Source organism: Tauraco erythrolophus, chromosome 10, assembly GCF_009769465.1.
Source record: "Tauraco erythrolophus isolate bTauEry1 chromosome 10, bTauEry1.pri, whole genome shotgun sequence".
Taxonomy (NCBI): domain Eukaryota; kingdom Metazoa; phylum Chordata; class Aves; order Musophagiformes; family Musophagidae; genus Tauraco; species Tauraco erythrolophus.
Genome location: NC_141474.1, coordinates 15,697,463 through 15,712,161, shown reverse-complemented (window position 1 = coordinate 15,712,161; position 14,699 = coordinate 15,697,463). Strand labels below are relative to the sequence as shown.

Below are 14,699 nucleotides of genomic sequence, written 5' to 3'. Positions count from 1 at the left end.
TGTTAGTGGTCTGCTGTACGTGTAACCAAAGGCACGGAGGACAGGGCTCCCCGCCAGGGTCGGGCCCTCCGAGGGGACCGGGTGTGCGCGGGTGCGCGGCCCCTCCGAACGTTTTCCGTGACGAGAAGGAAAAGGCTCCCGGCGCTGCCAAGTGCTGGCACCAGGCACGGAAAGTCTCTACACGCAACAAGTGCCGCCCGGCGGGCCAGCTGCGGCCCCAGCTGGGGTGGCAGGGACCCCCGACAGAGTCCCCGGAGCGGGCTTGCCCCCACCGCCCTCGGGCGCGCTCCCCGCAGGACCGCGAGCCGGGCTCGCCTGAGGCGACCTCGCTCCTGAAGGGGCGCGTCGGGGCGGGAGGAGCGGGAATGCCGCCCCGCCGCGCGGCGGGTCCCCACAGCGAGAGGAACTCACGATCGCGCCCCGCCGCCTCCCGCCCCTCGCGGGGCAGGCTCGCGCCGCCTCACGAGACGGCTCAGCCCGGGCAGCTGATGGCAACAACTTCACCGGCGCCGACAGCGCATGCCCAGGCGGCCGGCGCATGCTCTGTAGCGGCGACGGACGAGGAGGGGAGTCCGGTACTCGGCAACGTTCGGCGGTTTCCGTGCAGGCCAGGCCGCCATTTTCTCAAAGCTTTCCTGTACGCGTTGCCTGTGCGGTTGTGTGTCCCGCTTATCCGCGCTATTTCCTGCTCGGCGATGGACGGGTGAGTAACGACCGGGGCGGCGGGGGCGAAGGTACTGCCGCGGTTGTGCCGCCGGTCGGTGCCGGGACCTGTGCCGGCTGCCGGCGGGCGGGCGTCTCCGAGGGCGTGGGGAGCGGCCGCTGCCCCGACGGCGGTGGGGGCGGGCGGGCTTCCCGCCGCGGGACAGCTGCAGCCTGAGGCCCAGTACGGGGCGCGGGGTGAGGAGCGGGCTCAGCCTCTCCCCCGGGGTTGCCGTTTAAACGGTTGAGGGCTTTGGGCCGCCCCTACTTAGTGTAGTGCCCAAGACGCCGGATCTCGCTGTAAAGAAGGGAGCGTGATCTACACCCATCCTTCTCCTCCAGAGCCTCTTCTCTCCTTCTCCATCGCTTTGCCTTGTCTCTCTGCCCCCAGCCGCGGGGTGCGGAGGAGCGCTCGGTAGGGCTCGGGGTTGTTTTGGAGCTGGCTGGAGGGGAGGAGCGATGCCGGCAGGAGCCAGATGTCGGGCTCTTTTGTTTTCAGAAACAGCCTAATAAGCCCTCTGGCCTCCCCCCTCCTCCAGGTAGAAAGATGCCTTTGTGTATGTCGGAGACTGGCTGTAAAAGCCAAAGAAGGGAAGGTTTTTGGCATCAGTCAGCCGTACGGGACGGGCAGGGCCCTCGCTCCTGGCCGGGAGCTGGGCTGGGCAGTCACTGCACACAAGGCCTTTCTGTTGGACCTGGAGAATGAGGCTGCTGGTTGTAGCCTTCATCAGTGTAAACACAACATCCTCTAGCATCCAGATTTCCTATGAAGTTGTTTACTCTGCTTCAAACAGAGAAGCAATCTCTTTGGTATGCTTTAAGCATATAACCTTTCAACTGTGAGAGTTCTAAAGGCTTTTTATGGTTAGTTGTGATTATAATGTTGGGAGCTACAAATCATGTCTGAGAAGTCTTGTCATTAATGAGTATTGCATTGTGGAATGCTTTCACATATTCACGTTTTGCTTTCATTTTTTTTTGATGTGGAATTAGATTTCTTGTGGGATTGTGTTACACACTGTGAATTATGATGTCACAACCTCTAAGAAAAGATGTACCTTGACATACCTGTTGCAGAGTCTGGTATAGGAGTACCTCATTAAATTTCATATAGGTGTACCTGCCAATGCATTCTTTTTTTTTCAAGCCAATTTAAAAAAATGTGTTCATTGCTTTCTGCTGTAACATGATCTGTGGGGTAGGCTGTGTTGTTGAACTAGCCATGTAGTTAGTAGGGATGAGTGAGAGAAGTTCTGTACTTACTTTTAAATTCTTTTATTTTCACCCTGTAGTCTTATGTAGTCCAGAAAACCGAGTTTCCTAAATAAATTTCCTGGCAGTGCAGATGTTTACTTGAAACTTTGGGCTCTTTTGGAGAAGCCTATAAGCTGGGGGAGCTCAGTAGCTTTTGTAGGTTTCTTTTGTACTTCCCTCAGTCCTACTGTGTTGTTTAAACATATTTTCTTCGTTGGGGAAGTTGTTGGCTATTCAGATTCCTCATTATTTTGTCATTGCAATACATTAAAAAGTTGATTTTATGAGGATAAATTGGTTGACTTGTGTTCTTGTTTTTTTCTTTTTTTACAGCATTGTCACTGATGTTGCAGTTGGTGTGAAGGTAGGATGTACACTTAGCAAATAAGGGATAAAATTGTTGTTGCGAAATGAACTACTTTAAGCATCAGTAATTGCAAGTTGTAAGATTTTAACTAGTCATTATCAGCTGATATTTAGTGAGCAGTATATGCTCTATTAACCAAAAATCCCTAGAGATAAATTGGAGGCTCTACACAAAAGACTTTTCTAGGCACTGAACTGTAAACAGTGGTTCTAGATTAATGTAGCGGTGTCAGCTTCTTATTTTAAAGCTTAATTTTGCAGATTTTTTTTGAAACAGCACTTTCTCCTTGTTGCATGGTGAGTGTAAAAGACATGTTTTCTTCTCTCTCCCCATCACGTCCATTTTTCAAAACAGTTACCACTGAAGTTGAGAAGTGACCGTAATAGGACACAAAAATATGCGAGGTAGAATTTGTTATGTTGACAGAGAATTGGATGTTTGCTTTGCTTTATTTCTCAAGTTTGGTTATAAATTTATCATACTTGTTGTAACAAGGAAAGATGTTTCAAATGGTTCTTAATTTACTATTTATTTCAGTTTTATATTCAAATCTGTTATAGGAATTAGATCAGTATTTCATAGAAGCAGACTGAGAAATAATGAGAATACAAAGATGTATGGGACAAGATAACTTTAGGTTATGTTAATGAATGCATGCAAGCGATTACGTTTCAGTCGTAGAAACATAGAAGTTTTCTAGTACATACAGTTAAGTCTCCACATTTGTTCAGGGATTTTGTAGCTATAATACTTAGCTGCCTTTCCACCCGAACGTGGTCTATGTTAACTGTTTGGTAAGCCAGGTTTTGTCTAGTAAAGCTCTTTGGCTCAGATTCAGTATTGGTCCTGCTGGATTTGGACTCGTTCTTATGTAATACAGCTGGCCTGTAGATATAGCAGCTCTTCTGTCAGATGTACCTGTATTATGTTTCTGAGCAAGTTTGCTTCTAGGAGGATCTGTAAGAAGTCAGTTATGTAGGTTCTAGACCCATCTGGCTCCACATGTTTGTGCAGTATTGGAAGCAAGCTTGAAATCACTCTCTGAATCAAGAGGAAAGTGTAGTTTCTGGGAGAGCTATTCCCAAGCAGATGTACGAACTGACATGATTTGTTTCTCTGTTGCCTGGAAGGATAAAGTGTTAACTGATTAAAACGTTGGGAATGTAGCTTTGGGGCAAAACAACTTACAAATTGCCCCAAATCATGTTTAATGAGGAAGCAATTTCAGGTAGACCATATATTGCTTGAACCTTAAATTCTGACATTCTCACTTTGGGAGAAGTAAATGGATTCATTCTTAAGTGACTTAGAATCTTATGAGAATTTGAGCATTCATGAAATATGTTGTAAGTGTGTAGTGCAATTTTTTTGGAACCATGTTTTCAGATACTAGCCAGACAACGAAGTAAAGACGCTTAAGATGACATGAGTTATATTGTGAATATAATATAAGAAAAGTCAAGACAGGTGTATCAGAGGTAGTGATTAAAGTAAATACAAGGAAAGGCACAGAAGTGTCAAAAAAGTGTGTTCCTTGCCTTGTAAAATGGACTTATTCTCTGGATTTTTAAAAGGAAACAATCCATTTGTGCATGGAAGTAGTGGGAATAAATACAAAGCATGATAGTTTTCTGAAGAAAGCTGTTAAATATGAGAGTAAACTGGATTGTATTCTGGAGCTTCTGTAATTATCTCAAGATACTAATAAGAATGGAAAATGGAATTTCCTACTAATTGATATATGCACTTTGGGTAGCAGTCTAATGCTAGCTTCAGTCATGTTTTGTGAAAGGCCATGTGAAACACTTGTCCTTTGTGTTCTCTGGTGACTGTTCACTACTCTTAATGAACTGACCTTTTAAAGTTGAGGAGTGCTTTACCTATAGGGGATATCTAAACAACTAGGAACATTCAGCTGGCCTTTCCTTGACTGTTATCTTTTCTTTAGGGTGCTTTGGGAATGTATAGGGAGCAAGTTTAGAGTTCAAGGAGTTGCCTCAGCAGCTTTAATGCTCTTTTGACACTGCTGTTATTGTAACTGGATAGCCATTTGCAGTGGGCAGAGATTTACCTGTTTGAAATCAACTTACCTGGGATATTTGTTTGACCTGATGCTTTCTTGGGATTTTGCACCTACTGCATATCTACTGATCAGTTACACAGCATGTTTGTGATATATTCAATTATATTTGGAGAAAAGGATTGTGACGTATGACCAGGATTGTGACATATGACCCTTCTGTTTGGAAAGTTTGCTTTATTTTATTATCATCAGTCATGCGGATACAAATTCAAAAATTATGTTAACTGTTGTTTGGCTAGTTTCTCTCTTAAATGGAAAAATGAGCATGGTAGTTATATTTTTAAACCCTTTTGTAAAAGAGTAATAGCAGAAGTTAACTACTGTAGTCTGGAAATTGTCTTTGAATTAAAAAAAAGGCTTTTGAACTTTGGGGACTGCATGTAGGGAAGGCAAGTATAAAGTAAAAGGAATACTTGCTTACAGTGTTTTATAGTATTTTTATAGTCTCAGAGTTGCCTGCTAATAAGGCTGCTAAATTTGAAGCCATTACCATTTATTTGTGCTGTGCACTTTGATTTGATTTAGAACACTTTTGGTCATCGAACTGTTGAATGTTCAATCTTGATTTTATTTGTATGTTGAGTCACTAGAAATTAACACCAAAAGCCGAGGAATACTTAAAACTCAAAATGAGGTGGAAAACATGAGAAATACTATTTGAAAACTTGGTTTACATAGAGTAAATGTGGAGATTTGTGCAAATCCAAATATGCAGTGGGAGCACACTTCCCAGCTAAAATCTGTCAGAAGAGTAGTGTGCTTTAACTTCTGAAAATGTTAGAACATGTGAAAATCCAGTCATCTTGTAAGTACATGTGAAATAATTCATATTTGATTTGGGCTGTAACGTCTCATTTTGCTACCTAGAATTCAGGGAGGCAAGGAAATGTTACTCTGCATGCAGTTCACCCCTTTTGTTACTATTTATAAAATAATACAGAAAGAGTGAGCTTTAGCTCTGTGTCTGATGTTACTTTGTGAACTCCGATTGTATATAAGCAGTTTGTGTAAAGTACTTTTGAATAGAACAGAGCTAAGGATTCCAGTAACGATAGTATATTACATAGTTCATAGATTTTTTTAAATTTTCTGTTTCTTGAAGAAGTTATGTACATTTTAAATTTATAGATTTTAAAAATTGTCATGTTATATAAAATGCTTGCTTTTTAGTTTTGAAAGGGTACCTCTCAGTTGCTCTGTTTTTATTACATGAGGTCCTTGGTCACTAAAAATGAAATGACCTGCTAGTTAGCTTCTAGTCTCAAACTTCTCATTGCTCACTGGCTATACAGATTTGAGTATTATAATCTAATAACTGTAGTTTGAATTGCTCTCTTAAGTTCTTTTTACAGTTATGATGCTTTAATCTGGATAAGTAAACTGATTTGGCACTTAGAACTTTTTTCAACTGTTGAAGTGAATGTATGAAGTATATCATGTATCTTTTCTCTGGAGTAATTAAAAGAATCCTTGGAGGGTATAAAATGTGATGTAAAGAATATGCATCACACAGGTGCAGGGAATAACTTAGGTGAGCTTTTGGTGCCTATTGAAGATGATAGTTCTCTTTCATTATATTTCAGTGTGTGCTACTTCAGTCTAATGTATCATCTTTCTCCTGGATGGCACGCGTAACTGTGCAGTAAATGAGGCCTGAACGATTGAGTGACTCATTTTGTGTAAGCGCATTGCACGTTTCAGAATGGGTGAGCTATACTTCTACCTGATGAGAGAAAAGAAGTAGTCATTCCTCCATGAATGCATTATTTGGTATGTAGCATTTGGGAATTTGTGACGTTGTTGACAATGCTTTGGGCTACACTGGCCAAAAATGGAGCTTCACCTGCCAAGTGTGGACAGCCCCAGTTATACCTAGGGAGGGAAAACTCTTATATTCCTGTAAACATCACTTTTTACTGTTTAAAGATGTGGGAATGGCCTTTTTCTGCAGAAGTCAGGGCATCAGCCTTTGCAGTATGCTTAAGAAAAGAGGGAAATCTTGGTGTATATTTAGTTGGTTATGTTAGAGTTGGGTAGAACATGCTAAGAAGCACTGTCCTTGTGCTTTCTATTACTTTTCCAGACAGTAATGTGTCACAAAGTCCCCGTTTTTCCTGATTGCTGAAATTTAACATGGAGGAATATAATAGTATGGGGGAAGGGCGTTAGCTAAAACAAGAAGATATACGAGCTGATGGAGAAAAGGAAGAGCGCACAAAGTAGCAGTGTCTGTAGGTACTCTTGAAGCATTGTCCGCTTTTTTTTTTAAACTTAAGTTCTGAGAGGTAATCTCTTTTCTTAGAAAATTAGAGAACACTCACCCTTTTTGGCTACTAGTAATTGCGAATTTCCTTGTGGTAGAAACAAATATTGTGACTTTTTATTTTTTATTTGAACCGTACACCATATAATGAAAATATGTGTAGAAAAAAGTCAGTTGGAAATTCTAGCAAGTTATCGGAAGTTTAGACTCAACTTAAGAAATGACAAAATATATTTAAATAGCATTTTCCTTTCAGTTTCTTCTTTTTCTGAAATCTGTTTTACCTTCACTATTGTCATTCTAGTTAATGAAATAAAAGGAAGAGAGTAGTAGGATAAAAAACTGTTTGACTCATTCATACAGACAAATGCCATGTGATGGTCTGTTTTATTGTATTTAAAATACTAGAATTACAGTTTTGAGCTATCTTTGCATGTCTAATATAATTTCTAGTAGATTGCTAGTGGATTAGGCAAAGTCTGCTAAAGGCAGTGATATGAGAAAAATGGGTTCTTTGTGAATTGGAGGAACTGTTGTAGTTTTGTGTTGTCTAGGATGGTGTTTCACAACCAACTTTTGTGTTCAGTAATAGTTGTAGCAACAGTAGACAGCAAAAACTATGCAGAACATTCTAGCAGTGAAGCAGGAATGAAGTGTGACCGAGTTCAGAAGTTTAGAACTGACATCTGGATTTGTCTTTTCAGCAGTGGTATGGGAAACACATCCTTGGTGACAAAAAATAACTTCTTACAGTGAAGTAAGAAGCTCATTGTAAAGAGAGCAGAGTTACTGCTCTCTTTTTAACAGTAACTTCTGCTGTAAATTGACCCTGTTTGAAATTACTTTTGTATTTATTCTCAGAACAGTCTACTCCAAATTTTTTTTTTGTAACTTTTTTCTTGTTTTCTTAATGCTTGTTTTGCCACTATAATATATGTGGAAAAATAAGGAGAGCTGAAAATGGAGGGAAAGGAAAAACGTTGAAAATTAGTTTGTGCTCTGTAGCAAGTATGCATCAATGTAAGGAAGGCTTAGTATACCTATTTGATATGTTTTGATGTCTGTCACTAATTGGAAATCACCGATTTTTCATTTGTAACTGGACACCTATATTTGCATCTTAATTGAGGGGGTTGTAGGAAGGGAAATGTGATCACTTGCACCATCTGAAAAATATGAGCCAATATCAGCAGAAAAGTACCTTTCCTGTTTCTTAGAGCTTTGGGCCGTGTTTTCACAAGCAGATCAAGCTGCATTCCAGTTTTCTCAGTAACTGTAATAGTTGTGCAATAAATGTTTGGGTAGCCACTTCACAAACCTCTCTTGGGAACTTAACCAGGATAAAGCTAAACTGACACAACAGTGAGTTACATCTTTTTAGTCAAGATTTGTACCAAAGTGTACATTTGCATAAATGGCTGAAGCAGTATAGAATAGAGGAGGACAGAATAGGAACAAGTTGCTGAGGCTAGGAAGAAGGTAGGACTGTTGCTTTTGGTGGTAGTTGGTTCAGACAAGATTGTGGTTTCAGAAGCTGTTAATGGGGCTGCGATGTTTGATTTAGGGGTCTGGCTGTTCTTTATAGCTGCAGGTACATATGGCTGGTTTCAGCTTTTCATGAAATCAGTTTTTCTGTGAATGTATAACATGAGTATTGAGTTATAGACAAAGTAGCACTAGCATTTTTAATTTGTTGTTGTGAAATAGCAGAGAATTGAGTAGAAAATACCTTCCTCGTGGATCTTATTCTGAGATGTAGAAACTACAACTGAAGGACCAAATCTGTACATCTAAGTGCCATCGTTCTCTGACCAGAAAGGTAAGAACACATCCAGGTGGTAGCTCTAGTGAGTTGTTCTCACCTAGTCTAATTTACTACCAGTTACGTACAGCTGATTCAGGATAACACTTTCTTTCCTGGTAAAAGTGGAATAGAAAGTCTGAATTGCTGGAATAAATTACCTTGTTTATGTACTTCCTCCTGAATGTTTGAAGCGTTGATTGGTATTGGATGAGACTCTTGCCTGCTGTCTTTCATTACAACTGAAAGTTCGAAGGTTTACAAGTGAGGCTGGGTGGCATGGTTTAAGTGGAGATTTGGTTCTCTACTCTTCAGCTTTCTGGTTTAATAGTCCATCATGATCTTGAGATGCTTTGAGAAATCTGGCTCTTTTTCACATTGTATTTTGAGAACCTGGAGGCTTTTCAGAGGAATTGAGACTTGTTTCCCTTCAGTCTTAAAGACTTTCAGATTCCTGTGTTTGCTTTCAATTTCTACAAACTTTCTGTTTTTTCATAAATTAGGTACTTGGCATATACCATGTGTATAGTTGCTAGGAGAAAGGATAAAAAGCTTAAGTTTCTCCTAGATCCTTCCTTACTGAAAAAAATAGTGTAAAAATGGTGAAGTTAGTTGTTAGGCTATATAAACAATGTATGATTGGCAGAGGATAGCATGAAAAAGAATTGAGCTGGAGAAAAAAGAGAATACAGAGAAAAAGTATGGAGAGGTGTTCATATTGTATCCAGTTAACTTCACACTGAATTAAGAGCAAGTGATGTTACATAAGTTATTAAGCACCAATGGAGTTCATGGCCTTATTTGGTAAGATTTCATGCTAATATAGTTAAATAGTGTAGTCTTTAAAAAAAAATGAAAGAAATCAAGTAGACATACTCTTTGTATGTAAGGTTCTGATGAAGTGGTAACAAGCTTATAGTTTAAACTGTATCCTTAGTAAAAGAATTATGAAACTACATGGAATTTCTTTTGGATTGCATGTTTGGACTTGACTTGTCCTGCCCTGAATTAGTAATCCTTTGTGATCCTATACACATGAGAGGTGTAAGGGTCTATTTTTTAGTTTATTTGGATTATATGTTTTAGCAGTAGCACGTATTATCAGGGCATAAGGCAGATCGAGTATTTCTTCTTCATTAAAGTGTATATGAGGGTGTATTTATGCAGTGTTTCATTAAAATGCATCCTGTTAAAGATGAAGCATTTGTTAAATTCTGATCCATCTCATGTAAAGTGAATGTTTGTAAATGCTATGTTTGGGGATTTAAAGTGCTTGTCCTGTTGTTTCCAACATCCAGTCCCCAAAGTTAGTTCAGACATTGAATACTGAAGCAGTGTGTTTACAAGTGTGTATATGTTAGAGGGGAATGTTTAATGTCTGGGTTGGAATTCTCATATTCTTTTATTTCTCCCCCATACTGTCAGGTTTCTGGCTTTTTCTTTTAAATTGTTCCCAGATGTTGTTAGAAAGGAAGTGTTTTACAGTGCTGTTAGATTTCTTTAAATCATGAGATCTGTCTCCTGGCTTGTCATACCCCTTGGGAAATTCATGCCTAGAGGCTGAGAATGACTGTGGTAAATGTGCAGTGCAGCTAAAGTTCTCCTTTTTTTCTTTTATCTGGAGGAGGAGGTGGGGGAGAGAGGGAAGTAGAGGGGGCAAAAGCATCCTGTTCTTGGGAGAGGTTTGTAGTGTCAGCAGATAGGAATACCATAAATGAGAGGATTTATCAGAAAACGTATTTTTCAATATCTTTGAATATATTCTTTATCTTTTCTGATGGGAATTTAAGAAATTATTTTAGATGATGCTGTTTACTTTCTAACAAAGTGTAGTTTTCTCACTTGTTTTCTGCTTCTAGTAGTATTAGCTTGGTGTTCTTGTAGTATTGTAGTGCATCTACATATGCTTCTAATAAACCTTCTGTAGTACACTCAGTCTGTTATGTTAGGTTCAGCCATAACTTCTGATCAGAGTCTCCAGAGCCCTGAATTAGTGGGAAAAGAACTGATGATGTTTCTTTTTCATAAACAGTTGTCAAAAAGTACTTTGGTGCTTAAAAGACTAAACCTCTTTGATAACTCTCAAGCCAAGGTTGTTGTTCTTTGGGTGTTTTTCTTTTTTTTTTTTTTTTTTTTACCTTGGATGTAATAAAATCTGAGGAATGTTTGAAATATTCAAAGCCTTATCTGGAATGTGAGGAAGATAGTAGGCAGTGACTTCTGAATAGGATATTTTTGATTAGCCTGGAAGGATGGTATGGCTGTTATGACTTCTTGAAATTGCATAGCTACTTACTATAACCTGTAATAGCATGAAACTTTATAGTAGTCTGTTATGGCAGGGAAGAAAAATCTGAAATCCTGCTACGTAAACCCATCTTGTGTAGTTGGGGATTCTGAGTTAGCTGTGACTGTTAAAACAAGGAGCTAGGAGATTATTTTGCTAAGCTAGGGGCTTTTTCTTTCTCTTTATATAATTGATTTTGTAAATTGTATATACTCTGCCTCTTCTACAGTAACTGTATTCACTTACAGAAATTGACTGAAATATCATAGAATCATAGAATGGTTTGAGTTGGAAGGGTACCAGAAGGCTGCTATAACATCACCCTGGAGCCTTCTCTTCTCCAGGCTGAACAACAACAACTTCAACTCTCTCAGCCTGTCTTCATAGGAGAGGTGCTCCAGCCCTTGGATCATTTTTGTGGCCTTCCTCTGAACTCATTCCAACAACTCCATTTCCTTCTTATGTTGGGGACTCCAGAGCTGAATGCAGTGTTACTTAAATTTTATATATATATATATTATTTTATATATACTGTAAATTGAAGTTTCTCCAAAATATGTATTCAAAATCTAAGTTGATATGTTTTTCATCTGCTTCTGAAAGCAATCCTATATGTCAGTTTTACGTAATTCTATCGGTTAAAGCCATACGTTAACATGCTGATTCCACACCATGGATGGAAACGCTCTCATGGGGGCAAGGGTGTGATAACACGGGCTTCATTGAAAGGACAGTATTGACTCTGCAACAAATTTAAGGTTCACTCACTGCAAGAAGTTAGGTTGACAATTCCCTTGTTTATGTTGTGTGATAGTATTTTGGCAGATGCTGGTTTCATGAAGAAATCTTCTAGATATCTTTGATCTGAGTATTTAGTGGTTTAGGTTTTATGGAAGATTAATCTGGATAAATGTTCTTGGCATTGAAAACTTGTGCTGTTGAGGACTAGTTGTCAGAAGATGACCTATTAATAGTATAATAGCAGTTCATATTTCTTATTTTGCCCTTTATAATCTCCTTCCCTCGTGCTAAAATAGATATTCAGTTAGTCTAATAGTGTTGGCTATTATACAAATTTTACTTTCCAGTCTATGACAGAATAAAATAATTGTGGTATTTTTTGTTCATTTGTTATTTTAACTTAAATTTGAACATTTCTGTGATCTATGTGTTTGTGACCTTCAGTCTCATTATACAATCTCAAACTTGCTTTGATTTTTTAGAACACAGCAGTTTGCACAGATGGAGAAAAGAGTTAAGTGAACATTACTCTTGGATCTTCCATTCTTCCTAGAATCTGACTCGCTATGTTCTTAGAAGATCTGAGTTTCGTTTCCTTATTTCTGAAACACTCAGTAGAACTTACCTAAATTAGTTTAAAGTTTTCTTTTCTTTGCATGATTTGACTAGAACTGTTGTGCTTGAGAATAAGACTAGCAAATGTTCAAGATGCTTGGGAATGAGTTATAATTCTGAAATCTGTGTGTGAGATTAGCAGAGTGGAGAGCTTTGCCCTTGGAGTGAGATGCCACTCCTTTTTGGCTTAGCACCCTTTAAAATAAGATGCACATAAAAACAAAACCAAGCACCCCAAGCCACAAATTGAATAAAGTCTTATCTCTGCTGAATAAATGTAAGTAAAATAAGTATTTATGCTGTAATTCAGGAGGTGCTTGTGTCACATAGTAGTGCCAGTCTGAGAGTACGCGTTGGCTTACGTGAAATGCTTATATTAAATTGCTTTACTAGACAACTGTCATCTTCACCCTTTTGAAGTAAATGACAATTAACAGGCTGTTACTGCTTTTGACTATCCAAGTATATCACGTCTTTTGCTTCATAGCTGGTTTTAAAGTTACATACTGAATGAGTGCAGAGGTGTCTAGGCTACTTAAGAACTGCTGAGGAAAAATAACCATGTGTATCTAATAAGATGATTGCTCACGCGGTAAGAGATATCTTTGTCTTTTACCAAGCTTGGCAAGTGTGTATGGGAGTGAGTTAGCAGAGGTTTGCTATACATTTGTGATTTCATGGTAAGCTGGAAGAACGTTCCACATGAACCTGTACAACTGTGAGTCAGGCTTATGAACACTGGTTTATGAGACTAAAACAAATGTAGAATTTGCGTGCCAATATGAGGAATTCACATTTACTACTTCTTCTGAAGCAAAACTGTGAGAACTCTTTCAAGTGCAATGACAAAATCTTGTGATTGACTCTGAATGTATTCATGAAATGCAAAATGATATGTTTCAAAATGAAAACTCTTTTAACTGTTCATGAAACACAAATACAGTAACTGAATATCCACTCTATTGAGTAATTTGTGCTCCTTTTGGATTTTTCTGCTGTGGATTAGGAAATTAACAGCTTTTTGAAAGCCTGATTTACTAGGAACCACAAGTTTATGTAATCACTCTTGCATTCTACTAGTCAGCATTTGCTGATGTAAGTAACTTTTTGAAGCTGAAGACAACTCAAATTTAGAGATATTTCAGAATTGTAAAGTTCCTGCAGATTTTAGGAAGAGCATTCATTTGGTATTGGGGATGTTTCAGCTATTTATGCGGTAACTGCTGTACTGTTGCAAATTAATGCCTGTCATATGAAGGAAAAAAAAAGATCCTGAATTATTTTAATATGCCTGACTATGAGGTGATTCAGTCTCTGCTGCTACTTCTGCCTTTTCAGTTGAGCTGTCTAGGCTACAGGCAAGAGCTTCCAGGCAAGGCTAGGTGGATAGCTGCGAGCAGAACTAACTGCAGTTATCTCTGAGTGAGCTAATACTGCTAGTGCCCATGTAAATACTATGTTAGAAAAATAAAGCATTAAAGAGAAAGAAAGATTGTTTATGTTTCAATGTTTACTGAGTGCCTGAATTAGTGTATTATATTTACAGTAGAAAGTAATGTAGTTTGAATAACATAGAGTTTCCGTAACTTCTCTAACTTGTTTCTCAGTTTTGTCCAGCTAAACTTTTTCTTAGTTATATCTGATTAGAGATCTGTTCTTACATTGAGAAGGACAAGATGTGGACCTTCTTATGGCCCTACCTAATCGTGGTATTAGGCATTACTCAATTTTAAAGGAAAACTGTTGTTGATTTGATAGGCACAGCTTTTATTGCTATGTACCCTAAAGAGCTTAGAGTATTCCGTAAAATTGTATAAAGATTCTTCAGAGCTGATGTTGAAAACTAAGTAAACTTTAATGGCTCTGTGTGTGCATACACGTATATACTGTTTTTAAGAGCTCCTGGATTTTGAGTGTAGATTAAACAAACTTCATCCATACAAGGAACACTTGTTGCATATACAGTGTACTGTTATAAAATGATAAAGGTTTGATTTTTACGTGTCTTGCAACTGTGCTGCCTAGAAAGGTGATCTCCTCAGGTTAATTTAGTATGCAGTGTTGAGGTGCCCTGTAAAACATATTTGCTAACTATTCTTGAGATTGTTTTGTAGTGTTGATAACAGAATTAAACACGTTTATTTTTATAAAGATGAGTAGGAACTGTTTTCTTTCCTCATTTCCATTTTAGCAGTGACCTGGAGTAGTGTTAAGGGTGCTGGGGAAATACTTTTGAAGTGAGGAAAGAACCAATAAGAAATTAAAGATAATCTTCAAAGGGTGTCAAGTTTATTCCCTTTTAAATTTTTTTATAATGAAATATCACCTAAATATTTTGGGGGCTTTTTGAGAGATGAAGTCTTGAGGAATGGAGGAGGGGGATGGAGGATAAAAGAAAAAAAAGACATGAAAAGAAGCAAAAGCCTCTTCAGCTACATCAAATGCTCATCTTGCAAATAATTTGAGAGGAAAAGATTATCTTGTACATTTTCAGTATAAACCCTCCTGTGATTTTTGCAGCCCACTTTTGAGTCATTTTCAAGACCACTTAATTGATATTTGTCATGTTTTAAGAATTATGATCAA

At 38.7% G+C, this 14,699-nt stretch overlaps 1 protein-coding gene across 6 annotated transcripts in view; it reads left to right on the top strand.

Annotated features, from left to right (window-relative positions):
* Window positions 1-488: 488 nt before the first annotated feature.
* Window positions 489-14,699, top strand: part of PTBP2 (polypyrimidine tract binding protein 2) — a 55,630-nt gene continuing 41,419 nt past the window's right edge. For 2 of the 6 annotated variants that reach the window (XM_086617840.1, XM_086617839.1), the window contains exons 1-2: window positions 671-703; window positions 2,290-2,320. In XM_086617840.1, coding sequence (XP_086473966.1) covers window positions 696-703; window positions 2,290-2,320 — 39 coding nt within the window. In that variant the 5' untranslated portion in view covers window positions 671-695. Of the gene's footprint in view, window positions 704-2,289; window positions 2,321-14,699 lie in introns of those variants that run through there. The other 4 variants (XM_086617837.1, XM_086617838.1, XM_086617841.1 and 1 more) reach the window with 4 other exon arrangements.